This window comes from Echeneis naucrates, chromosome 1, assembly GCF_900963305.1.
Source record: "Echeneis naucrates chromosome 1, fEcheNa1.1, whole genome shotgun sequence".
In the NCBI taxonomy this organism is placed as follows: domain Eukaryota; kingdom Metazoa; phylum Chordata; class Actinopteri; order Carangiformes; family Echeneidae; genus Echeneis; species Echeneis naucrates.
In genome coordinates, this window is record NC_042511.1 from 25,188,700 (window position 1) to 25,212,102 (window position 23,403).

Genomic DNA, 23,403 nt, shown 5'->3' on the forward strand with positions numbered 1-23,403 from the left:
GGAAATCATGTCACTTGCATCAAAACAATTGTTGTGAAATTGGAATTATTAGGAAATCTTCTATTTCCACATGTTGAGGTGTGGCTACTGATGAGAGCCTGAAGCCACACCTGGACCCTATGAACCATATGGAAGCTCAATTAAATAACTTATATATGCATTTAATAATCTACTATGGTGTAGTGTCATGTGGTGTCGATGTCTGAAATTCAAATCTGAATATCAGTTGTAGGATGATAAAGAGACTGAACTTACTACTGTTTAATTTCTAAAACAGAAGGAATGATCATTTCTTATCCCTCCGCATTTGGTTCTATTTAAAGAACCAAATCTCACTTGAGTATGGGGTTGTGAAACCTGTAAGTACAGACGTTTCTTTATCTATGCTGAATGCCTTTCCAAAAAAATACTCCTCATAAAAAATTCCCATTTTTGTATGTGCATCTATTTCAACATAATTTAGTGTACCATCTTAAAGTTTAGACAGCTATTTTACTTTTGTCTTGAACTGCAATTTCATGAAGATATTATATTATTATTATATTATATTATTTGTTATTTTCAAGGTGAAACTTGGTCAGCTTGTGGGACAATGATGACCCAGATGAATACATCTGGTAAAAGGTGAAGGCATTAATGGTTTAATTGTGATTTGATCTAATTACCTAAATATGTATTTGATGGCTGATGCTTAATTTTTTTGTCTCCCACTCTACTCAGTAAGAATCCAACACCTCCAAGTTTGATTCTTCAATTTTATTGGCTGTTAAAGGAGATGATGCCAACTTTTTTTCAAAGGAATATTCTGAAAAATCTTTTTGTTGAATTCATTATTCCTTCTGTAAACCCAAAACATCCTTAAAGCACAATAAAATTCAGAAACAATTACATTTGGCAAAGTTGTTTATTTGACAAATTGTGAAAGACAGTTTCAGTTTAGCATACAAATAACTGAGTACAAATAATTGCATATGAGAAGTGCAGCATTCTCCAGTTTATATTGCAGAAAAAAGAATGATCTTGCAGAGAAAATGTAAATTTGTCTTATTATATTGTTATTATTTCCCAGGTGACAGCTAAGGCTCAAACAGGAACGGGAAGTTGGCGTGCCCCTGGGGAAACATTCAGAAAAGAAAAACTGGGGTTATCACCTTAAAATGTATTAATGGCAGCAGTGTGTAACAGAGCCCAGCAAAATCTGCTTAGATACAAACGTTGAGTGCAGTTGACCATTTAAACTGAATTGAATTTGATATGGTCACAGCTGATGCCAGTTAAAAGGCTTCCTCACAGTCAGACATTTCTTGGATGAGAAGAAAACACTCTGAAAACTAAAATGAAATCAAGAACAAGTTGATACCACTTCGCCACACATTTCTTTATTGATCATTTATTACATTTTAGTTGGACAGCATTTGCAGTAAGCATCACCCATGATCAGGGTTTCCCCAGTCAGCAAGGCAGTTGTCTCATTTTCCAGTTGGAGGGATTGGAGGGATTGGAGGGAGTGGAGGTAGTGGAGGGAGTGGAGGGAGTGGAGGGAGACGAGGGAGGACGATTGGAGGTAAGGGTGGAATGATTGGTGGAATGATAGGTGGGATAGGAAAAGGGAACGAAAAAGGCTGTGGGAATGGCACTGGGTAGGGCACAGGATATTGCTGGTACATGTAGTTCTGATCCTGGTGAAAGAGAAAAAGTAATGAAAACAGTCAAAAGAAATTCAGAGGCATATTTTCAATGTGATTTTGTTGTCATTGCTGGGTTACAGCATGTGTATATGCTGTGCCACACTGACCTCATCACTACCGTCTGAGCGTTTAACTCGTGTCCTCTCCTCATAGACCTTTAAACACAGAAAATCCTTCAAAGTGTACCCAATGAGAGCGTTAAGCATTGTGAGAAATACCACAAAATCACAGCAACTTACAGGGACAGGGGAGCACAATACTGTGCAGCACAAGATCAAAAGTAGCAGTTTCATAGCTGACAGAAGAGCTTCATTCCTTTCAAGAACAAAAGAAGAGGTGAAGTTCAGACAATAATAGCACACATTGTACTTTATTTATTTACCTTCCTCAGAAAAATGTCTTACCTTGAGTAAAGAATGTTATGTTGGAACTATTCGTTTTGTGTTGTCTCCCTGTCTAATGCAGAAATTGGCAGCAGTCCTCCTTCTGTCCAGGTGGCACTTTTTAAGGACAATTTAAACTTCAGTCATCCATTTAGGTGACAAAGTGGGCTGTTTCTATATATATATATACAGGACAGGCCAAAATTTTGGACACACCTTCTCATTCAAATTAACAGCAAAGTGTGTCCAAACTTTTGGTCTGTCCTGTATATATATCTATATCTATATATATATATATAGATATATATATTCCTATTGTTGGTTTGAATGGTGGTGAAACCAAGCATGCGGTGGCTCACATTGACCACTATGGTCACAAAAGCCAGACAGGCAGGTATTTGGAAACACGGTGCTGAAACACAATGTAATTTATGGGCTCATTTTCATTTTGCTCTTATGAAAAACTATCCAGCTAATTCATCCATCTAGCAGTTCATAAATATTTAGCACATAATCTATAATACAGTATAGTTAGGTTTTAAGTACATTTTACTATTTACTAAAAAAATTCAATAACAATTTATGTACAGAGGGGTTATAACTGATAAAATAAATAAAAATCTAGTAAATGTATTTCTAATAATGTAAAATAGGATGTTCTTTACAACCCCCCTACTCTTTCATGAATCGATCGGTGATGATTGCTAATGAAAAAGAATCTCATACAACGTGTTATTAAAGGCTTAAAATGAATGAGATGTCAGCAATGTTTTAAGAAAAAACACATTTAGTCCACATCTTTTTTGCTTCAGAATCTTTATTTTCTCATGCTGTTTACTTTACATAAAACATGAGTGTTCACAACAGTTTCAGGAAAGTATGATTAACAGAACTGATGCTGAACTTCCATTGCTCCAACCGTAATCTTAACCTTATTAGGTAGTAGGAGCTGGTGTGGTGGCGGCAGGTGTGGGGGTGGGTGGGGGGGTAGTTGTAGTAGTTGTTGTTGGTGGGTTCGTCACAGGCCGTTGCTGCAGCAGAATCAGGAGGAGCTGCAGTAACTGTTGGTTTGTAATGCCTTGGTTCTGTTTCAAGAAAATCAGAGACATTTATGCTCATTTACAGCTGAGGATTTTCCAGGGAAGACAGTAAGAGGGAGGGAGAAGACACTCACCTCAGTGGAGACTGAGCCGGAAGAGTCAGAATCAGAACGGGCCACACGTTGATGGAGCATGTCCAGCTGTAGAAAATTCAAAAGTTGAATTTTGACTGAACTTTATTATGACAATAACAGTCACTTTAAAACACAGAAGTAATTGATACTGAATAGGATTTATTTTTACTCACAGGATTGGCCAAAGTAAGGCTCAGCAGGCATCCAAGCAAAAATGCTTCCTTCAGCATGGTTTTAGTGATAATGTCTGTTGAAAACAATAAATATAGACACAAAAAATAAATAAAATAGAAATAAAATTAAAGACATTTTTTTGCAAAACGCATTTCATCCAACATCACAAAGAGAATACAATGTACTGGAAAATGAATAAATGACAATAATATCATTGCCGTCAAACCTTCACAACGTTTGCAGATTGTCTCGCAGATGGTTGAGGAGGCTGTTGTTGTGATTTTGGGAACTTCTGAGCCCTTATATACAGGCACAGGGCTGGAAATCATGTCACTTGCATCAAAACAATTGTTGTGAAATTGGAATTATTAGGAAATCTTCTATTTCCACATGTTGAGGTGTGGCTACTGATGAGAGCCTGAAGCCACACCTGGACCCTATGAACCATATGGAAGCTCAATTAAATAACTTATATATGCATTTAATAATCTACTATGGTGTAGTGTCATGTGGTGTCGATGTCTGAAATTCAAATCTGAATATCAGTTGTAGGATGATAAAGAGACTGAACTTACTACTGTTTAATTTCTAAAACAGAAGGAATGATCATTTCTTATCCCTCCGCATTAACAAATTAGCCAACAGATGCAGTGCATGAATACTTAGTCTTATTGTAACAAATGGAGTGACTCAGTGGCTTAGGCAACACACAGTGAAGCATGCAATACAGTCTGCGTCCTAATTTTAGGAAAAGGGCTTGTCTGGTTTAAGTCTCTCACAAAATGATATACAGTCAACGGAAATAATGAGCAGAGGAAATTTTCCCTGTCAAAATATTTATCTCCTTTTCGTTCATCAATTATACCAGTTGCATCACACATTAATCAGAAAACCAAACCAAATTAGCAAATAGTCACCATTGTTTTTCACACAACTAAGCATGACTCATAGTTTTTGTCTTGAGAAATAATGTGTCACAATATTATCAATCCAATATAAGTATCAATGTGTGATTGGCCACACACACCTACTTTCATAGCACAGGTGAGTGCGTTGCTGGAGCAGATTCTCAGCCCTGATTGATTTATTTTATTAGATGTTGTTTTAGAGGATAATTCAATTGGGTTAATCATGAAGAATAAATGTAAATTTCTGCTTTTTTTGTGGTCTCCTCAGAAATAATGAAGCTGTTGTGCATCGCTGCTTTACTTTTGTCAGCAGTAGCTGAAGATGTGAGTTCTTCATTTGACTTTCTTAGTGATGACTGCAAGTGACTCAGGAAAACATCCGTTTAAGCTTTCTAACCTGAATATCTTTATTGTTTTTTTCCTTTTCAGTCAAGTTCCTGGAAGCCATGGGAGGATGATATGTTTTTGGGTGATGTTGCAAACAAGCTGGACAGAGAATCTCAGGTAATGGGGCATCGAAATGTATCGATACAAAAGCGCAGAGATTCATATCGGGCTCTGTGTCATAAAAAAAGTCTCATTGAGTTATCCTTCTGTTTAGCATGGTGATGGGGATCAGCCAATGACAACAGCCCCAGAGCACAGAGACGTAACATCAGATGAAGACTGGCCAGAAGGGGACAGTAGTCATCCAGCTTGGGTGCGTGTTTAGTTCACTCACTTATCAGGCAGCCAACACGTTGGGTCAAACAATTGTTTTTCAGTTTGGAGTTGCACCAGCTAACCAACTCAAAACCACAAAATGCCTACATCCTTCTGTTGGGTAAGAAACAAATAAGATTTGAATAGTCAGTCTAACAGATTGAGGCGAGCATGATTTTAAAACCAGGGAGATTTTGAAGTTGTCCTTTATCCTTCTCATCATTTGTACTCTTTGGATAAAGGATGAAGCGTTTGCTTACTTGCCTCTTTATGCGAATGTCACCAGTACCCTCCTGCACTGATAAATATGTTTTGACGCTCAGCTCCCTTTGGCTCTCGCAAAGCTCAAATAAACAAAAGGAAACAAGGTTATTAGCGTTTTAAAGATAGGGATGCTTGAAAAAAAAGTTCATTAGCAGATATTTGGTTAAATGTAGAGATCTACAAATAAAGTAAAACCAAACAACTGAAATAAAATGTGAAGGAAAAAAAATACGGGTGAGGAAAAGTATTGTTATTGGCGAGAATAAAAGTCTTCAAGTAAGTAAGATATGAAAAGCGATGATGCATAAAATAGGTATGAATGTCTAACAGCTGTGTTTTGACTGATTTGGGTATATAAACTTCAAGCTCTGAATCCAAACTTATTTTTCTGCTATATGAATGATATCAACCTTCTCAATTAAATCTCAACTAGAAACACTGTGAGTGTATTTTGCAAAAGTGGTTTAGAGTTGTTGCAACATTTGTATCGTGTAGTAGAGGTTACCAAGACCTAGTGTGACACAACACACCGTCACCTGACATTGTTTACAGCACTTTATCTGTGCTTCATCCAGTTTCCTGGCTTCTTGGGTGATCTGCTTGGAGAATTACGCTTTGGGCCAAGGAGACCTTTTAGGAGACCCAGCACGAGACGCCCCACCCCAAAGGTAAGCCCACCAAAAGACACAATGATTATCCACCTATGCTGAAAAGAAAAAAGTAAGGTAAAAATGTAAAACTCTGGGAAAACTTCTCATTTTAAAGCAGCTTCAGGATAAATCTCACCTCTTCCAATACTTGTAGCTTTTGCCTTTTATTATGAAACACTGACTGTCATCTGCTCTAAAAAGGTGCTTTACAAACTTACCGTTGTACTTGGTTCTGCAGAAGGATGAAATCTGATTTATGTTGATTTATGTTGGATTTATGATGTTTTCTTTTTTCTTTTTTTAAATAGTGTAAATTGGAATTTTCTCCAATTTTTAAGGTAGGCCCACTGCTGTCACTCATCGTGAATTCATGATATTCATACATTTGAAATCCTGCTGAAAACGTATTCTTATACTTTCTTCATTCCTTTTCAGGTTGACAATGTGACATTTCAGGTGAGATTAAGAGTTAAAAAATGTTACAGTATAAAAGTAATGATGCATATTATTTTTAACATGTGGCATTTTCCAACAAATCTGTGGTTTCTGTCCCTAGAACATAACTGATGTACCCTTAAAGGAGGTAAACAATGAGCTTTAGCTACTTGATAAACATTGCCTATTAAATTAGATATTGTAAACTACATTAATCTGTACACCTCCGTTAATGCTCACATCTAACTTTCACAGGGAGAAAACTTATTTTGGGTAGCAAAGGTCGGTGGCCAAAGATCAATTTGAGTACAAATTTGCAATCATAAAAATCATTTTCATCAGTGCTAATAATTGTCTACTTACAGTATCCACAGCCTGGTACACGAGGACCCTACCATCACTGGGTATGAGAAAGCTTTTCATCATTGTTGCAATGGTTACTGATCTAAAGTCAGACTCTCAGTAAATTTGGCTTTCACTGTGTCACAGGGACATAGACATGGACCTCCACAGGATATGGTATAATCATCTATCTGTTTTCAGGGCTTCAATTTACATCATTTGATCTTCAATGGAACTACAGTAATAATATGTGTTTCTCTTCACAGCCACTTCAGCAATATGTGAAGCTTCTCTACAACACCACAGAGCCGGTAATGTTTTTTACTAATGGCAGAAGAAGAGTGTATAAATCTATTTATTTTTAATCACCTTCATAAAATTATAATAATTTCTTTCTATTTAAAGAACCAAATCTCACTTGAGTATGGGGTTGTGAAACCTGTAAGTACAGAAGTTTCTTTATCTATGCTGAATGCCTTTCCAAAAAAATACTCCTCATAAAAAATTCCCATTTTTGTATGTGCATCTATTTCAACATAATTTAGTGTACCATCTTAAAGTTTAGACAGCTATTTTACTTCTGTCTTGAACTGCAATTTCATGAAGATATTATATTATTATTATATTATATTATTTGTTATTTTCAAGGTGAAACTTGGTCAGCTTGTGGGACAATGATGACCCAGATGAATACATCTGGTAAAAGGTGAAGGCATTAATGGTTTAATTGTGATTTGATCTAATTACCTAAATATGTATTTGATGGCTGATGCTTAATTTTTTTGTCTCCCACTCTACTCAGTAAGAATCCAACACCTCCAAGTTTGATTCTTCAATTTTATTGGCTGTTAAAGGAGATGATGCCAACTTTTTTTCAAAGGAATATTCTGAAAAATCTTTTTGTTGAATTCATTATTCCTTCTGTAAACCCAAAACATCCTTAAAGCACAATAAAATTCAGAAACAATTACATTTGGCAAAGTTGTTTATTTGACAAATTGTGAAAGACAGTTTCAGTTTAGCATACAAATAACTGAGTACAAATAATTGCATATGAGAAGCGCAGCATTCTCCAGTTTATATTGCAGAAAAAAGAATGATCTTGCAGAGAAAATGTAAATTTGTCTTATTATATTGTTATTATTTCCCAGGTGACAGCTAAGGCTCAAACAGGAACGGGAAGTTGGCGTGCCCCTGGGGAAACATTCAGAAAAGAAAAACTGGGGTTATCACCTTAAAATGTATTAATGGCAGCAGTGTGTAACAGAGCCCAGCAAAATCTGCTTAGATACAAACGTTGAGTGCTATTACATGAACTCATACCTCATCAACCCCGGGGCCTGATGTGTCACCGCGAGGCGCAGGAGGAATTGTAGTAGACTCTTTCTGTGTCCCCAGTGGCCATGTCTGATGTGAAAGTTGCAAAAACATAAAAGTTCAACTTTCCTCACCAGGCTTTAGTCTAATGGATGAAATCATCAAGAGTTACGTAGTGTGCTGACCTTTTCTGTCTGTAGCTTGTGCTGGGAAGCCTGCTGACATGTGATGATACGCATGGAAATCAGATTCACAAGTATATAAGATGTGTATATCAACCACATAGAGAAATTAAGCAAACAAAATAATGTGCAAAGTATCGCTTCAGGCTTGGCTAAGAGTGGAATGACGTGCTTTCGGCAGCCCGCCACTAAGCCACATAGGCTATGTGTGGTCTGCAGATGGACAGCTGTCATTGCATCACAGTCACCACATCCACACAGTCATGACTGAAAATCTGTAGCTTTGTCATTATTCTCAAGTGCTGTCTTTGGGACCATCATCTGCATGAATAAAAGACTGACTTAAAATTACCAAAATAAAATAGTCATTGCCCAAATTATTTTTTTTAGATCTTCTTTCAGTAGACATGTTTTTCTTTTTCTTGGGTAAGTATTTAATCAGTGAGCATATTTTCGGTATATTTGAGAATTTTTCTTGAGAAGTTCAGAAAGGAATCTTGTTTGTTTTTGATCAGCATGTATAAAATGGAGAGTCGTCTTTTCTTTACTTCATGCCATCTGTGGTCTCACCTGCAGAGGGAGTTGTGGCCTCTGTGTGGTTCTCTCCAGGTTCTGCTGTCCGAGGTTTGGCTGCATCATCACAGTGTTCCTCTGCTGGGGAAAGCCATAAGAAGGCACAAAGTACTGGAAGCCCTGAGGAGGGATTACCACGTCAATTTAAATCTAAATTTAGCATCCAAACATTTCTGAACACACTGGTGTTTTTGACTTAATACCTGCTGTCGAGGAAACTGAGGAAATCCATAACCAGGGTACTGAAACTGTGGAAACATCTAAAAAAGATTCAAGATTACAGAAAAGATTTAAAAGGTTAAATGATTAAAAAAAAACAAAAAAAACACATTTTGTCCTTCAAGTAATTTTGTGGGAAGCTTTCTGCACCTGCAGAGGGATTTGCGTCTGCTGAGGGAAATTAGGAGCGTTGGGGTCCTGTGGGAGTTGCTCCTGTTGGCCGTTGGGAACAAGCATGGGTGTCAGCTGGTTGCCTTGGTTGGGGAGCAACAGCTGAGGCCCCTGTGGACCAAAAGGACCGGCCACCTGGGGGTTAAAGTTCACCACCTGTGGAGTGAGCAGCACCTCAGGCTGCTGCTGCTGAAGCACCAACTGGGGTAATATGGACGTTCCCTGGTAAAGAAGGGAATGTATTTCAGCTTCCGTAATAATTTCCAAGGAAAACGTTAACATTTTATTTGACTAGGGAAAACATTAAAGATTCAAGATTCAAGGTTGAATTCAATACTAGCATGGAAAAATCCTGTAACTCAGGACAACCAAAGGAAGTACAGACATCTACAGATCCAGCCAGTACCTGTGTTTGTCCAAGAGCTGCAAGAGTTAGTCCATTCAGCCTCAGGATCTGAAGACAAGCAAAGAGCTGAATTAGACTAATATTCGTCTCAAAGGATGGAAATTTTACTTGCTATCTGTGAACAACCACTTTACCTCATTGCTATTGCTTGCAATAATTCCAATCTGCACCTGTAAAGGCAACAGTAAAATCTGTCATTTTAAATGCTACAGTACGGACAATATATTATACAGTAACACAAATATTGTAACTCACAGGTAGAGCAAAGCTTGTCTTTAACAGACAGATCAACAGAAGGGCACTTTGTAGCTCCATGATGTCCCACAGTCTGTAAAAGCATGAGGCATATTGTAAAACAGAAGCTGCATACTACTTTATCACACTTCATCAAATATCTGCCCAGCATTTTACCACGTTTCAGAAAACTTTCAGTCAGTGTTACAATCACATCTTACCTTTTCTCTGGTTCTGCTTTCAGTTTGTGTGTTGCTGCCTCCTCACCTCGTCCATATCGCTTTTAAATTCTGTGTGAGCTGTTATACTTCAGCGTCAACCTGTCCAGACAATGTGTGGTCAGTGTGGTAGACGTTTCTCATGGCATCAGACTCAGACACTAACAACGCAGGCCAGGTAAGTATGTTATTAAGTGTAAGTCATGTCTCTAAGTGCCATGACAAGGTCTGTGTCAAGTTGTTACTGCAACAAGTGTTTGAAGAGTTGAAAAGAGCTTGCACTTTTGACATGCAGCATTTAGAAAAGCAACAGCTGTACATTAACCGTTTGAACCCACACTGACTGCACGTGCACAGGCTTCAGTGTGTGATTACAGATGTTACATTCAGTGGGAGTTTCAGCATGTCGTCAGACATTTATCATTTAGCGTTCTTCATCGTGTTCACACTGATGATGCCATCTTATTGGAAGATGGGTTTTACAGGGTTGACTGTGTTGGGATTTGTGTTGAGGATACACCTGGGAAAAAATGGAAAACCATGTGAATCTTTCTTTCAGGTGAATTTTGATTCCTGTATGTGAATACGAAACCATATGTTTCGACACAGTCTTGTGATTGTTTTTAGATTGTCAGTTGTGAATAATTTTGTTTTATGAGACATGCATTGGTTTTTAAACCTGAGATATGTCCACTAAGCCTTTTTCACATTAGACAAGAAAAGTAAAGGTCTTAAGTGTTACACATCATCATCTCTCTTCGATTACTTCTATCCTCTATCTCAGCGGTCCCCAACCTTTTTTGTGCCACGGACCGGTTTAATGTCAGACAATATTTCCACGGACCAGCCTTTAAGGTGTGGCGTATAAATGCAACAAAATAAAATTATACGATCAGCATAAAAGCTGTGCTATTTTGGAAATGTCATAATAAACATGAATCCACTGTGCACTCGTATGCAACTTTATTAGCAGCGTTATCGTAACATCCTCTCTGCCCCCTGACCCCGAACCTAAATGCAGCTTTCTTTTTCATGGAAGTCACAGGCTCTTCTTCTGTCTCCTCACTGGGCCTTTTCCCCTTCACAAAGAAACTATCCTTTTTTAATCATTTCGCTAGCTTGTGGGTTTAATTTTAGCGGTAACGTATCACGTGACCGAGACAAGCTCAAGAGTGAGTCATAGATGGATGTAACGGAGAGAATCCGGTCATTTTTCAAAATAAAATATAGCTCAGATTCAGATTCAGATGAAATAATGTATGTTATTTATTCTTTCTGCGCGGCCCGGTTCAAAAGACCCACGGACCGGTACTGGTCTGCGGCCCGGGGGTTGGGGACCGCTGCTCTATCTCATACTCAAATGGACGCCATGACAGTGTGACAATAAGTCCTCATACACAATACCAAGACCAAGACCCTGGATTTAATTTACCCTAACAATGTTTTGATGCTCTGACATGAAAAATGTGTTCTCTGAAATGTCTGACGGATACTATTTTTGTGCAGAAGCTGTTATTCATGAAACAGGATTACTGTTAACCTCAATTGCAGGGAGTGAAACCCATAAAGCCTCTCCATATTTGGGGACTAAAATCTCATATCTTGTTGAGTTTTCAGTTTTATCCAGCTAGCCTCTGAGATTCTGGATTGTAGTTTCATGTTGTTTTACATTTTGTTTTACTCGTCATCCTTTAGATGGCAGCAGAGTAAATTCTGAAGTTATAAACTCATTCAAACTGTTGCTCATTGATAAATTGTTGTGCAATATCCTGATCCAAAATGAGAAGCATAAACAAAACATCATTAATTTGAAGTAGAATTTATTTAACATGTACAGTCAAACCATCATTTATTTATTTATTATTTTAGTTTTTCGATTTTTGTTTTACTTGAGTTAATACTTGGTTTGAAAATATCACATAATGCACACAGCTTCAATGGTCATTGATGATTGGTTACAAAATTACATTGAGTTGTACTGTCATATTTTGTATTGCAATGTTATTTAAATTATTTTGAACATTGGCATCCTCTTCTCATACAGCTGCTACTGTGTCAGTCGGAGCTGGTATCTGAAAAAAAAAAAAAAAAACATCAGACGGTTAGTGAAACTTCAAGAGTGTGTGTCTGTGTGTATGTGTGTAAATTATATATACCTACCTGAGTGTCCACATTGGTCTTCATGGCATTTCCCTGTTTCACAATCTGACGCTGAAAATTAAAAAAATGATTAGCCACTGTAGTTTCATACATATCTCATTCAGTAGAAGAAAATCTGTCTTACCCTGAATCTTCCAAGTGCGTCAGGCTGGGCAGGAGCCTGCTGTGGCACGGCACCACCTGTCACCCCCTGAAGAACAGCCAAATTATGATTCTGGAGACTTCTTTAATTTCTGCACATCACAATGTCAGAACCTATTATAAAAAGATTTTGTTAACTACCTGAGGCTGCTGAGGTGGATTCATTTGTACCAATTGAGGGATTCCCATGTAAGGAAGCTGACAGGTGAAAAAGACAGAAGTGTTTTTGTCTGGGGCTCAAAAGCATGGAGCAATATCACAAGTACTGATCGATGCTGTGCTGAACTTCACTGACCGCATTTCCGGCAGGAAAAGAGTACATGTTGGGGACGGTGCCTGGTACAGCCAAAGCAGGAACTGCTGGGAAAAACTTTAGTACAAATGTAAATATTCAATACAGGTTTACTTCAGCACAGTGTTATTGTAAACATGCTTGCCTAAAAGATAAGATTACAATATTATACACAGGATTATGTATAAAGTCAAGAATAAGCATATCCAGCCAAATTTTTTACTTGCACAAACAGCAATGAGAATTCATCCACAACACTTTTGCAAATAAATTGCTTTAAATACATTTATAAAGAGTTTGGTCTAGACCTGCTCTATATGTAAAGTGCCTTGATGTATCTTTGTTATGATTTGGCGCTATACAAATAAGTCTGATTTGATTTGATTTGAAAAACAACAAAAACAAAGGCAAGTTATAACACATTTTCATAATCTGGTAATTATTGAGGCACATGTCAACTGGAAAGCACAATTTTATGGTTGGATTGTTGCATTCTGTTATGAATAGACATTTTTTATTAATATGCTTTCCAGTTCTTTTTTTTTTTTTTACAACAAGGTGGCATGAAACCTAAATTCACCCCCCACTGCTACAGTTCCAACTGACAGCCTAGTGGACTGACCTGTGGAAACTGCAGCTGCCTCATGAAACCTGCCCCACCACCAGCTGCCATGGGTGAGTTCAGGCCTCCACCCATCATCCCAGGGTTCACTCCATTCATACCAGGAATCATTCCTGCATTCATGGCTGCCATCATCCTCTGCCACTGAATGGAGGGAGAGACCGTGTTTGTCAGTTAGCCATGATCTAACAGCTAGCATTATTGTGCTGATGACGTGTCTGCATGTTCCTTACCTTCCCTGCACTGACCTGCAGTAAGCAAAGAGAGATTTTAAATACCAAGTTTTGTAAGACAGATCGATAGATAGAGAGATAAATAGATAGATAGATAGCACTCACGTAGCAGATGGTGGCGAGAAATGTGAGGAGAAGCTTCATTTTGGAGTCTGTAAAAAAGATGAGAAAAGATACATTTCATCTTAAATCTATATATATTTTAGGTATAATGTAAGCAGAGAGAATATTATTTCTAGATTACAAGTTATTAAAAAAAATCTATAGTAATACCTTATATTTTTGACCTTCCCTTAAATCTTGTATGTGCCAAGGAGGACTTCGCTATGGTAGCTCTCTGATTGAAGACCTTTTATCAGTCTCAGAGCTTATTATGAGCCAATTAGAGAGGAGAAAACTGACTTGTTGACAGGGCATATTTGTCACCTGTGTGTCACGAGAACTTCTTACATGGCTTATTCTTTTTCTACAGCATGAAATGCTCATAAATGCAACCCGGTGAGCTGGCTATTTTCAAAAGACTCCTCAAACCCTGTTCAGCCACCTTACATTGTTGCTGCGACACAGCTGAGTTACCACAAACAATAACAGCGTGATTCAGTGTCTTAGGGTGGGTTTGTGGAGGCTGCAGGAAACGATTACACTAAAAAACAGCAAGAATCATCTAAATATTGTGGGTTATGGTCATAAATGTCTACCACCAGATGTTGTCAGAGAGCGTGTGTGCACTTTTTATCCAACAAATAGCACACTGTTTATGACTTCAGGAAAACAGCTATGTTGATTTATGTGGACATGCCATGAGGACTGGTGTAATTTAAGACAATTTTAGATTGAGGCCAACAGTAAATAATGATGAGTTTATGTTTGTCTCAGGCTGTGTTTTTTTTTTTTTTTTTACTTGCCCAAGCCTGAGAATAGCCACTCATATCACCAACTCAACCCTGATGACCACAGCCTCCAGGCCTCTTTTTGCTTATACGATCCTATGATGTTACCGATGGTTATGGATGCTGTATACGTCTGTCATATTTCATCAGCACATTTTCTCATGTTGTTTGGAGCCATTACATTCATTCCTGCTGTGGTTGCCTGGGTATGTTGTCACACTCTTGGGTGTCTGGGAAAGATATTTTGCTGCTGACTAGACAGACCAGGTAAACAGCTTCCAAAGTCTGGTCTGCAGTGCTTATGCTAATTACACGCTGTCATTCATTTCCAATCAAGAAGCATTTTCTTCCCATTTGGCAGCTTAATGTCAGTACTAATGGCTGCTGACTAATTCCAAATAGCATCACAAATTTGATCAGTTTATTTCTTACTTTGATCGTCAGATTTCTGATATTATAGTGAAGTTTATAATATTTTCATTTTGTCATGTACTTGTCATCTCAAGGATAACCATTGTATTGGAACGAGTATTTAACCCTTTAAATATTGCTTGTACATATTTGTACACACAAATAACCATCAGAGGATCCACACCCATGATGTTTTGAATGAATGCAGACATATTTCTGGTCCGGATCATATAAAACCTAATGTTTATAATGTTTATTATGGCAATATAATGGAATAAAAATTCAGCAAAGAATCAGCAAGTGACTTGAGTCATTTATTGGTCACTAGTTATTATGAAAACAATTTACAAAGATAACATTCAAGGATAACCAGATCATGGTGACAGAATGAGGGCGTAAAGATTAATCATGAGATGCGTGTGATGTCTGATGGATGGGTTTTCTCATTTAGCTGGCTTCTCGTCCCTCTCCATTCCAGAGCACTCTTCCTCTTCTTCTTCCACCTCCTTCCTTAGCTCCTTCCTTGGCGGCATCTGTGCCGTCCTGAGGCGAGCTGCCGCTGACCGCTGAAATCTCCCTCTGACAGCTGCGCTCCCACCAGCAATGCCAGGCTGCAGCTGAAGGTTTACCCCACCCCTGGAGAGTAGCTGCACTTGACCAGGAGTCAGCACAGCACCCTGGGGGTCTCCTCCTACGTTCCTCTGGGACAATACAGCAAACAGTGTGACTGGCCCACCTCTGACAGCCTGGGCCACCTGATCCTGTTGATTCACATTGGTTCCACCTGCCTGCCCCAAAAGAAGTGGCCCTCCAGGTTGGAGCGCTGCAACGGGGATAAGCTGCTGTAGGGGAGCCTGAGCAATTTGGTTCCCAACTGACTGGATGAAAAATGGCCCACCAAGTGGGACTACGTGTGCCACGAGTGGTTCACCGTTCAGTGGGATGCCATTTTGAGCCCCAGCATTGCCATTGTTGCCAGCCACTGCTCCTCCATTATTATTCAGTCCCCTGTTAGCAAGTGCCTCTACACTCCCCGAAGACACACCACCCTCCACCACAACAGCCAAACTCTGGAAGATAACCCACAGTATAGAGAACATCTTTTATGTTAGTGCCAGCAGACAGTCACCAGATGAGGGGTAGGTCCTCTCTTCACTTATATAGAACCACCAGAATCCGTAATCACAAAGGAAGGTCCAATCAGAGTTCTGCGCTTTATCTCAAAACAAGAAGTCACTGTAATCATCATGACTATGCTTCAGGCTATTTTTTGCTTTCTTTCCCTGCAGGGCCATTATTCAGGATTATGTGGCCAACCAAACCAGGTATCAGTGACTTGCATTCTCATAACTGCTGTTACAGAGGTCATATTCTCATGTCATGGTGGCATCAGGGAACCTGAGCCAACAATAAAACATGATATTTGAGTGTCAAACCGACCTGGGGCCTTTTAGAATTGGCTGGGATCCACCTATACGATGCCATAATTTCAGAGTTATCATGAAACACAAGTCAGGTGTTAGCAAAACAATGATATTGTGAAGACCAGTACTGTTGATAAAGCTTTAATTGCTAAAAAACACAAGACACATGAACACACATTCACATAATTTGGTGTTAAATTAAGCGACACATGGGGCTGGAACTATCTGCTGAACACTGATTTAATTACTAATTTTGCACTAAACCACTCTGACATACAAACCACAGTTCTTCTGAGGCCCCCTACTGTTTACTGCACTATGCATTTTCTAGAGTTGAGCTGTTGAGGTGTAAACTTTTCCCATGGTTGGAAGGTATTACAAAACAGTGTCTGAATAAGTCCAGTCAAACATAACGTTTTCCTATATTCAAATAAACACTTCTGGCATCTTAGCCTAAATTACAAAACAGAGATCAAAGTGTCAAAAACTAGCTGGACACAAAATAACAGAATTGACCACCAACACATGTCCTTTATAAAGCAGGAAGTAAAATTAGTTTATTTTACTTGTCAGACATTTTGACTTTGACAAACTAAAATGAGCCAAAGAGTTTAGGGAGGCCTCTATCGGAAGCTGCGCTGCTGGAGCAACTTCCAAAAGCTTGTGTAGTAGATGCAGCGCAAAGTGAAGCTCAGAAAAGCAGGTTGACATCCATATCCTCTGTGTAGAGAATAAAGACATGAAAGTATTTTATAGAAATGCAAAGGTTTTACACTGCAAATTATAATATTATTATATTATGTATTATAACACAAACTACTTTCTGTGTTACCTTGTATTTGTTATATTTCCCATAATATGTTTCAATGAATGACAAGTTACTGTTCTCACCGTTCCTGATACCAAAACAGGAAGTCCACTCTTTTAAGGACACCTGTTTGTCCTTGTCAGCGTCACACTCCTGGAAGAAGCGGGAGGTGCAGTGCTCCATTGGCACCAAAGGGACCCTGAGCGGTGCCAGCTCTGAGTGGGACAACAGTCTGTAGAGAATGGACCTTCGTCAGATTTTTATCTATATATAAATATATCTACGTATCTATATATGTATACATATATATATAAATATACAACACCTAATCAATATTTTACATTCCTTCATATTCAGAAAAAATAAAATATAATTTACTTTCTTTCCACATACAGTCTCAATGATTTATGTGTTTACTGTGATTATGTGGTTTACAAAATTCCTTGAATGATACACCCAAGAATTTTCCCTCCGACTGGGAGGGCAAGCATGTCCTGTGAATATCATCAACATGCTCTATATAAAGTGGTGCTAGGCTCGTGTAGGAAAACATTACTAACTCAACTTCCCACAAAAAAGTAGAAGCTTCAATATATCATCATGTATTCACTTTGGCCGCAGCATGTCTGCAAGCACAGAAGATTTACCTGTCAGAAGGGTGTTGGTCCAGTTGAGCAAACTGCCAGTGTACAGGGTAAATGTACATGTTGTAGTTCTTTTCAAAGTCTTGTGCAAGAAGCTCAACAGAGTGATCACCAGCATGAAGACGTCGCTCACTCTCAAAGATTTTCTTCACCTACAGGATAGACAGCATTTGAGCCTTTCATCGCCTAAAACACAGAATTTTCTCTTTTTCTTGAGGTGCTGTCTGATTATCTCACTGACAGAGTGTTTGGATATATGTTGCAGGAAAATATGTTTGTTTCTACATTCTGTATAACGTGTATTTTTAAACATTAGGATTAGAATCACACATTGTTAGAGGCCTGAAAAGGAGAAACAGCCATTGAGTCTTACTCTAAACCGTTGTTTTGGAGTGAGGAATCCCGGGGTTGAGGAGTCGTGCTCATAGAGCTGCAGCAGCACATTTTTCAGCCAATCCCTCATTCGTAGAGGGAACTGGACCAGCTCAGTGTCCAGACATGGAGGTATTACTAAGAGACAGACGTGCAGAGATGGAGGGAGACCATGGTTGAATAGTTTTATCCATGTTGCTGCTGAAATTACACAACATGTACAGTGGTGAACATTTACATTTGCATGGCCCAGTGTAATCCAGATGAAGTCTGTGCCCTTTCTTGGTGCCATCCAGGTTGCATTTAGCAGCAAAGAGTTCACACGACGTATCGTATGTTTTGTTGTCTGTCCCACAAACCTTAATGGGATGTAAATGAGACAATCAGATGCAAAACCGTAGGGAAATTTTACATTTTAGCCCTCAGCACAATATGCATATACTTACGTGATCAAACTCATTCACGCTGGGGTGACACGCGGATGGCTCTTGACACACACATCCTGGCTTATTGTCAGCATCAAGTTTACATGTCTTCCCACGTTTGCAGTGGAAATCATCACATGGATCTAGAAGAAAATACAACACTTCTCGTACGTTTGTCCTATAGTTGATGTGAATTTTAAAAGCATTGTGATATAACTTGGTTGTTTTCCTGGCACAGTGTTAAGACCTTTACACCGGTGGGCAACAACCACGATACACCATGCCCTACATTCCACTGCCATTGTACAATGATTAAATTCAACTTGATCTCCTGTATTCACTCCTTAAGCCTACAGAGCTGTGTTTTGGTAATGACCATGATCAGACACTATTCATGTGGAAGTGTTAGCAAAATGACCCAGTCAGCAGATTCCTATTTGGGATGGCTGGGTTTGTGCATTAGTTAAAGTGGTGGTGAATCATGAGTGCTGCAACCAACCAGGAGGGGCTTCTGGGTGATGTTTGCCGCCACCAACATAATGCCTGGAGCTAGGGTAGAGATCCACTGAGGCTCTTATCTGCACTGGGTTCATTCCTACCAAAGGACCCTGGAAGGGTACACATGGTCAAAGTCAATGAGGATATCAAAAATAGCCCTAGCAAAAGTAAACAAGCTGTTTCCGAACATAACAATTTCTATGTTGTTAAAATATATATATTGATATTTCGTTATATTAATTATTGTTAGCTGCTTCTTTAAACACATTTAACATAATTTACCCATTTTCCTGCCCTTCTCCTCTTTCCCTTGTGCACTGTATTGTCAATGCTGGTGATGTCAGGCTCCTGAGAATCCTGTGGGTCCAGTTCCTGTCCAGTCTGTGTCTCCGCTCTCTGCGGGGAATGCTTCCTTGCCCGCTGGTTCTTCTTCTGCTTCCTTGTCTTTCCCTTGGTGTGACTTCCACTGTCATTCTTACTTTTTCCTTCCTCCCCTTCATCCACCCGAGACCCTGATTCATGCTCCCTACTGCTCTTTGGTTCGTGGTGCTCCACTTCTTGGTCTGTTTCTTTTGATTTATCTTGTGAATCTTTGTAATTTTTTCCATTATGCAGATTGTCCTGATCAGACACCTCTTCAGTGTCCATTGTGTCTGTGTTTTGTACATCTTGGTCATAGTCCTGACTTGTGATGGGTAATTCTTTCTCACTGACCTCCCTCTCTTTAATATCTGGAACATCTCTTTGTGAGGGTGGCTGGCTGTCCTCAGGCTGGGGTATTAGCTTTGCTGAAAAAATTTGCAGAGGTTGTAAGATGCCACTATCAGCAGCATAGTCCAGATCAACGGGGATATCTGACTCTGTGCTGCCGTCTGTTTCCTTTAGAAGAGCCACTTGCTCTTCTCTGTCTGCCATTTTGCCAGCTAACTCATCCCCCTCATCTTTATGGGACGCCTTTTCCACCTTCTTTTCGAATTCATCGTCCACGCCCTCTTTTTTAATCTCCCCCTCACCTGTCACTTCTCCTGCATCTTCCTTGATTTTCAGGTTGTCTTCAACCTTCCCCTCCCCACCCTCAGCTTCTCCATCCTCACTGATCTGACCAGATTCTGCATTACTTTTGTCCTCCTCCACGTCTTCCTCCAAATCCCTTCCTCCTACTTGTTCCTCCTCTGCCTCCTTCTTCAGGAGGTCCACCAGCTCCTCCTCACTCAACAGGACAGCAGAGCTTTTGTCTATTCTCTCTTTCCCTTCAAACGATCCATTATCTTTGTTAGTATTAGCATTGCCCTCAGAGCTCAGCTCCTCATCTTCCTGCTCTTGGCTGCTGGCCTCAAATGGGACCACCGTGGGTAAAATCTGTGGCTTGTTGTCCTCTTCTGTCACAACGTCCTTGACCAGAACAGGAAGAAACAAATTCATTCACAGCATAAAATCAAAATTAACACTTCAAAACATTTCACTGATCAGATTTTTACCTTTTCTCTGGCTGTGTGTGAAGTCTTGTGCAAGCCATGATTTTTACCATGGGGTTTACTTTTAACCTGGGCATAAGCATTAATGGTTAGCAGGTAAGCCAATGTAAAAAAATGCCAAAAGGAAATATATATTGATAGCATTGCTACTCACAGACAGGGCAAGTGTGGCTGCAAGTAAGCAAAGTAAAACTAAGCAGGCTCTCATACCTGAAAGAAATCAATAGTTTACAGGGAATTTATTACAGGTAATTTACATTTCTGTAGAGTTGAATGTTTGAGATGCATCTTGTAAAAAATGCAAAAACACACGTCATAAACATTAAATGCATTATATCCTGACTGTTAACTGAACTTGGCAGATCCTTCAAAGTCAAATCAGTTGAGTGCACTGCCAACCCGTTGATGACAAGAGGAGATGCGGGATTGGTCATGGCTGTTGTCATGGTAATGGGCCTCTGAGATGCGCCTTTCTTTTAAAAGTCACATTCAGTGCTAAAGTAAACACCAGAAGCTACCAGACTGGAAAAAGTTGACTAAGTCCACAAACTTTTTGTCTTCCCTGGACGGAAACAAAGCAGACATTACTGGGCCTCTCCTGTGAGCCAATAATCCTCTGGCTCAGTCCAGTAACCCCCCAGATACCCCAGGAGCAGGGTGCATGTGATAATTCACTTAAAGCCAGAAAATATTTCATAACTGCATTTTACAGTTGTCAGGTACGTAGAGTTTTTTTTATTTTGAATGCACTACCCAAGTTACACTGATTCATCTCTTACTGTATCTCTAAACTGTTTTATATATAATGTATTTGACTTATTTGAGAGATATTTTAAAACTCCATGTCATACTTTCATATAGCTCATACAGGTAAATAATAAATACATTGAAGTACTGTTGAGTATCAACAGTAAATGTATATGCACAATCTCTTCATACAAAAATGATCACGGCATCCTTGTTCATTCAAGCCACCAAAGCTGAGGCAGTCATACACAAACAGGCTGCAAGATAAACAAGCTAGCAGTCAGAAAAAGTAATTATTTCAAAAGATACCTCACACCCCTTTATATGGAGACTATGATATGAGAGCAAACAAAATATAATAGGATGCAAAAGTCTCAGTAATTAGGATTTTACCTGAGGCTGGCAGTTGCAAGAGAAAGTAGAATCCAGCACCAACACTAGCATGTGCCTGCGTTGAACCTGTGAAGATGGCCTTTTGTATTCAAGACAGCACTCACACTGTCCACACAAACTGCCATGGACACACACACACACACACACACACAAATGCACACAAGGGAGGGGAAGAGTTCCCATTTTGATCTTCAGTTGATGCCCTGACTAAAATAAAATAAATAGATAAATAACTGCTATGGCTATGTTTTTCAGATAGAGTGAGAAAAAACAGTATTGAATGTTTAGATAGATGTTTTTTGTTTAAAAATAGCTGTAACATGGAGACATGTTTGGGTTGTTTTTTTTTTTGTTTGTTTCTTTGTTTGTTTGTTTTATGTTACAGCATTTGGTATTTTGCGTAGGCTGTTTATGTCATAAAAAAAGACTAAGCCCAGTTTCATAACAGAAATAATGTCTAACATGAGCCACTAGATGTCATTCTATCACAAGTCCGTGTTCAACAAACCCAGTATCAATAAACCTAGTATTTGCTCTTAAATAACTCATAACAACAGGCCAGCCTGTAATAGTTATATTACAATATATGCCACAAGGCCTTACAAAATAAATATATATACAGAAATAACTGCATTGAATAGGAATGCTTAGAGTTGCCAATGAAAGCAAATGTATTGATAGTTTTTGTGTCTTTTCTGATGATGAGCATGAGATGAGATTGAAAGCTTTGTTGGAGATTTTTTCCCGGATCAATATTTCCAAGATGTGGCTTTTTGGAATATCTGAAAAGTTTCCTCATTGTTTATAAATCACCTTAATCATAGCTTTACTGATCCCCCTTTACTGTGCAGATTTATAATATTAAAGCACAAGTCTTTGTAACAGTAAAGGTTTAATACATCATAAAAATTAAAATAAGTTCAGGGTGAATGTGCAGGCATCGTAAACTTCCGGCATCCCAACAAACCTCAATCACTGTCTCCTCAACCCGCCTTCTCCTACAGGAGGACCTTATAACAGCTGGTAGCTGTGGTTTTGGCAAACAGCTCCAGACTGGTGAACATCCAGTATAATTACATGTTTCTTTTGCATGGTTTGAGTCCTGAGTGAGGTTTAACAAGGAATTCTGTGATCTTATTTTGGGCCTGACCATGTAAGGATATCCAGGAAATAGTTACAAGCCTCAGGAAGCAATATAGACATCTTTATTTAGGTGTTCTACTGTACATGTCCTGTTTCCTAGAATGAGGTCTATTTCCAATAATATCATATAACAGTGAGATGACTTGGTTAAAAAAATATGTGTGTGATGTGTGAGTGTATCAAGCCTACTGACCCAAATTGTACATGTGACTGAAGTTATGTAAAGCTGCCTCAGGTTTAACCCCACTACTGGAAATATATCAATAGGAGTTTTCTCAGTTTTTGTCTGTACAAGTGAACTGAATTTATCCTTGAGCAAGACACTGCCTCTTACTACATCTCACATATTCCTTGTGATTCATTTAAAAGAGAAAATAAAAATTTTACTATTGGGTGGCTAGATTGTAAATAGAAAACACCCATTTCACCGGAAGAAGCATCAGTCTGTCTGGCCCTCTTTTCCACTGTGAGTGGGTGAGTTTGTTTTTTCTACAGGCCACAAATCCCATAGTGTCGTCTCCTCAGCTATATTTCACTCAGGGCTTGAGAGGGGTGGAGAAAATTTAAGGACTGAATGAAAAAATGTGTGTGTGTGTGTTAACGCGCGTGTTTGGAGTCATCATCGTGCCAGCGTGTGCTTGTTTTGAGCTCACTCTCCGGAACAAATACACCTTCGCGTGCTGCC

The 23,403-nt window shown here is 39.0% G+C and overlaps 4 protein-coding genes and 1 long non-coding RNA gene across 7 annotated transcripts; 2 read left to right on the forward strand and 3 right to left on the reverse strand.

The window, feature by feature from the left end:
* Positions 1-322: 322 nt before the first annotated feature.
* On the forward strand, positions 323-890 carry LOC115048839 (uncharacterized). Its single transcript, XR_003841093.1, has 3 exons — positions 323-359; positions 567-624; positions 721-890. It is a non-coding gene; the product is annotated as an uncharacterized LOC115048839 (long non-coding RNA).
* Positions 891-1,454: 564 nt separating this feature from the next.
* Positions 1,455-2,203, reverse strand: LOC115048833 (RNA-binding protein 12-like). Its single transcript, XM_029510621.1, has 4 exons — positions 2,093-2,203; positions 1,928-2,003; positions 1,796-1,843; positions 1,455-1,679 (listed from the first exon to the last, which is right to left on the reverse strand). Exons 2-4 carry the CDS (start codon positions 1,979-1,981, stop codon positions 1,470-1,472), a joined length of 312 nt encoding a protein of 103 aa, XP_029366481.1. The 5' UTR covers positions 1,982-2,003; positions 2,093-2,203; the 3' UTR covers positions 1,455-1,469.
* A 2,321-nt stretch (positions 2,204-4,524) lies between these two features.
* On the forward strand, positions 4,525-7,692 carry LOC115048824 (uncharacterized). Its single transcript, XM_029510609.1, has 14 exons — positions 4,525-4,651; positions 4,757-4,831; positions 4,929-5,027; positions 5,869-5,961; positions 6,252-6,281; positions 6,379-6,399; positions 6,500-6,526; positions 6,634-6,660; positions 6,744-6,782; positions 6,868-6,897; positions 6,987-7,031; positions 7,126-7,161; positions 7,369-7,426; positions 7,523-7,692. Exons 1-13 carry the CDS (start codon positions 4,601-4,603, stop codon positions 7,396-7,398), a joined length of 603 nt encoding a protein of 200 aa, XP_029366469.1. The 5' UTR covers positions 4,525-4,600; the 3' UTR covers positions 7,399-7,426; positions 7,523-7,692.
* odam (odontogenic, ameloblast associated) lies at positions 7,693-10,180 on the reverse strand. 3 transcript variants are annotated; one of them, XM_029510597.1, is made up of 10 exons: positions 10,044-10,180; positions 9,844-9,916; positions 9,723-9,758; positions 9,589-9,636; positions 9,162-9,404; positions 8,996-9,052; positions 8,790-8,912; positions 8,223-8,255; positions 8,044-8,106; positions 7,693-7,914 (listed from the first exon to the last, which is right to left on the reverse strand). In XM_029510597.1, the coding sequence occupies exons 2-10, from the start codon at positions 9,901-9,903 to the stop codon at positions 7,879-7,881; spliced, it is 699 nt and encodes a 232-aa protein (XP_029366457.1). In that variant the 5' UTR covers positions 9,904-9,916; positions 10,044-10,180; the 3' UTR covers positions 7,693-7,878. The 3 variants fall into 3 exon arrangements, with proteins under 3 accessions (XP_029366457.1, XP_029366448.1, XP_029366441.1); XM_029510588.1 differs by having other exon boundaries at positions 8,044-8,127; positions 8,223-8,252; positions 10,044-10,172; XM_029510581.1 differs by having other exon boundaries at positions 8,044-8,127; positions 10,044-10,165.
* A 6,231-nt stretch (positions 10,181-16,411) lies between these two features.
* On the reverse strand, positions 16,412-20,643 carry sparcl1 (SPARC-like 1). The gene is made up of 10 exons (XM_029503872.1): positions 20,590-20,643; positions 20,439-20,504; positions 19,243-20,352; positions 18,962-19,070; positions 18,484-18,605; positions 18,276-18,396; positions 18,039-18,175; positions 17,669-17,817; positions 17,105-17,253; positions 16,412-16,933 (listed from the first exon to the last, which is right to left on the reverse strand). Exons 1-10 carry the CDS (start codon positions 20,641-20,643, stop codon positions 16,905-16,907), a joined length of 2,046 nt encoding a protein of 681 aa, XP_029359732.1. The 3' UTR covers positions 16,412-16,904.
* Positions 20,644-23,403: the final 2,760 nt, after the last annotated feature.

What these genes read in the sequence shown, in the direction of transcription:
- LOC115048833 (XM_029510621.1), bottom strand. Translation starts at nt 1,981, where the DNA reads ATGAAACTGCTACTTTTGATCTTGTGCTGCACAGTATTGTGCTCCCCT. An exon ending in TATTGTGCTCCCCTGTCCCT is followed by an intron (nt 1,844 to 1,927) that starts GTAAGTTGCTGT and finishes CTGTGTTTAAAG; the next exon opens with GTCTATGAGGAGAGGACACG. An exon ending in GCTCAGACGGTAGTGATGAG is followed by an intron (nt 1,680 to 1,795) that starts GTCAGTGTGGCA and finishes CTCTTTCACCAG; the next exon opens with GATCAGAACTACATGTACCA.
- LOC115048824 (XM_029510609.1), top strand. Translation starts at nt 4,601, where the DNA reads ATGAAGCTGTTGTGCATCGCTGCTTTACTTTTGTCAGCAGTAGCTGAA. An exon ending in CGAGACGCCCCACCCCAAAG is followed by an intron (nt 5,962 to 6,251) that starts GTAAGCCCACCA and finishes TTTTTTAAATAG; the next exon opens with TGTAAATTGGAATTTTCTCC. An exon ending in ACTTATTTTGGGTAGCAAAG is followed by an intron (nt 6,661 to 6,743) that starts GTCGGTGGCCAA and finishes GTCTACTTACAG; the next exon opens with TATCCACAGCCTGGTACACG.
- odam (XM_029510581.1), bottom strand. Translation starts at nt 9,903, where the DNA reads ATGGAGCTACAAAGTGCCCTTCTGTTGATCTGTCTGTTAAAGACAAGC. An exon ending in AGACGCAAATCCCTCTGCAG is followed by an intron (nt 9,053 to 9,161) that starts GTGCAGAAAGCT and finishes AATCTTTTTTAG; the next exon opens with ATGTTTCCACAGTTTCAGTA. An exon ending in GGCCACAACTCCCTCTGCAG is followed by an intron (nt 8,256 to 8,789) that starts GTGAGACCACAG and finishes ATCACATGTCAG; the next exon opens with CAGGCTTCCCAGCACAAGCT.
- sparcl1 (XM_029503872.1), bottom strand. Translation starts at nt 20,643, where the DNA reads ATGAGAGCCTGCTTAGTTTTACTTTGCTTACTTGCAGCCACACTTGCC. An exon ending in CAGCCACACTTGCCCTGTCT is followed by an intron (nt 20,505 to 20,589) that starts GTGAGTAGCAAT and finishes GCTTATGCCCAG; the next exon opens with GTTAAAAGTAAACCCCATGG. An exon ending in TCACCCAGAAGCCCCTCCTG is followed by an intron (nt 18,606 to 18,961) that starts GTTGGTTGCAGC and finishes ATTTTCTTCTAG; the next exon opens with ATCCATGTGATGATTTCCAC.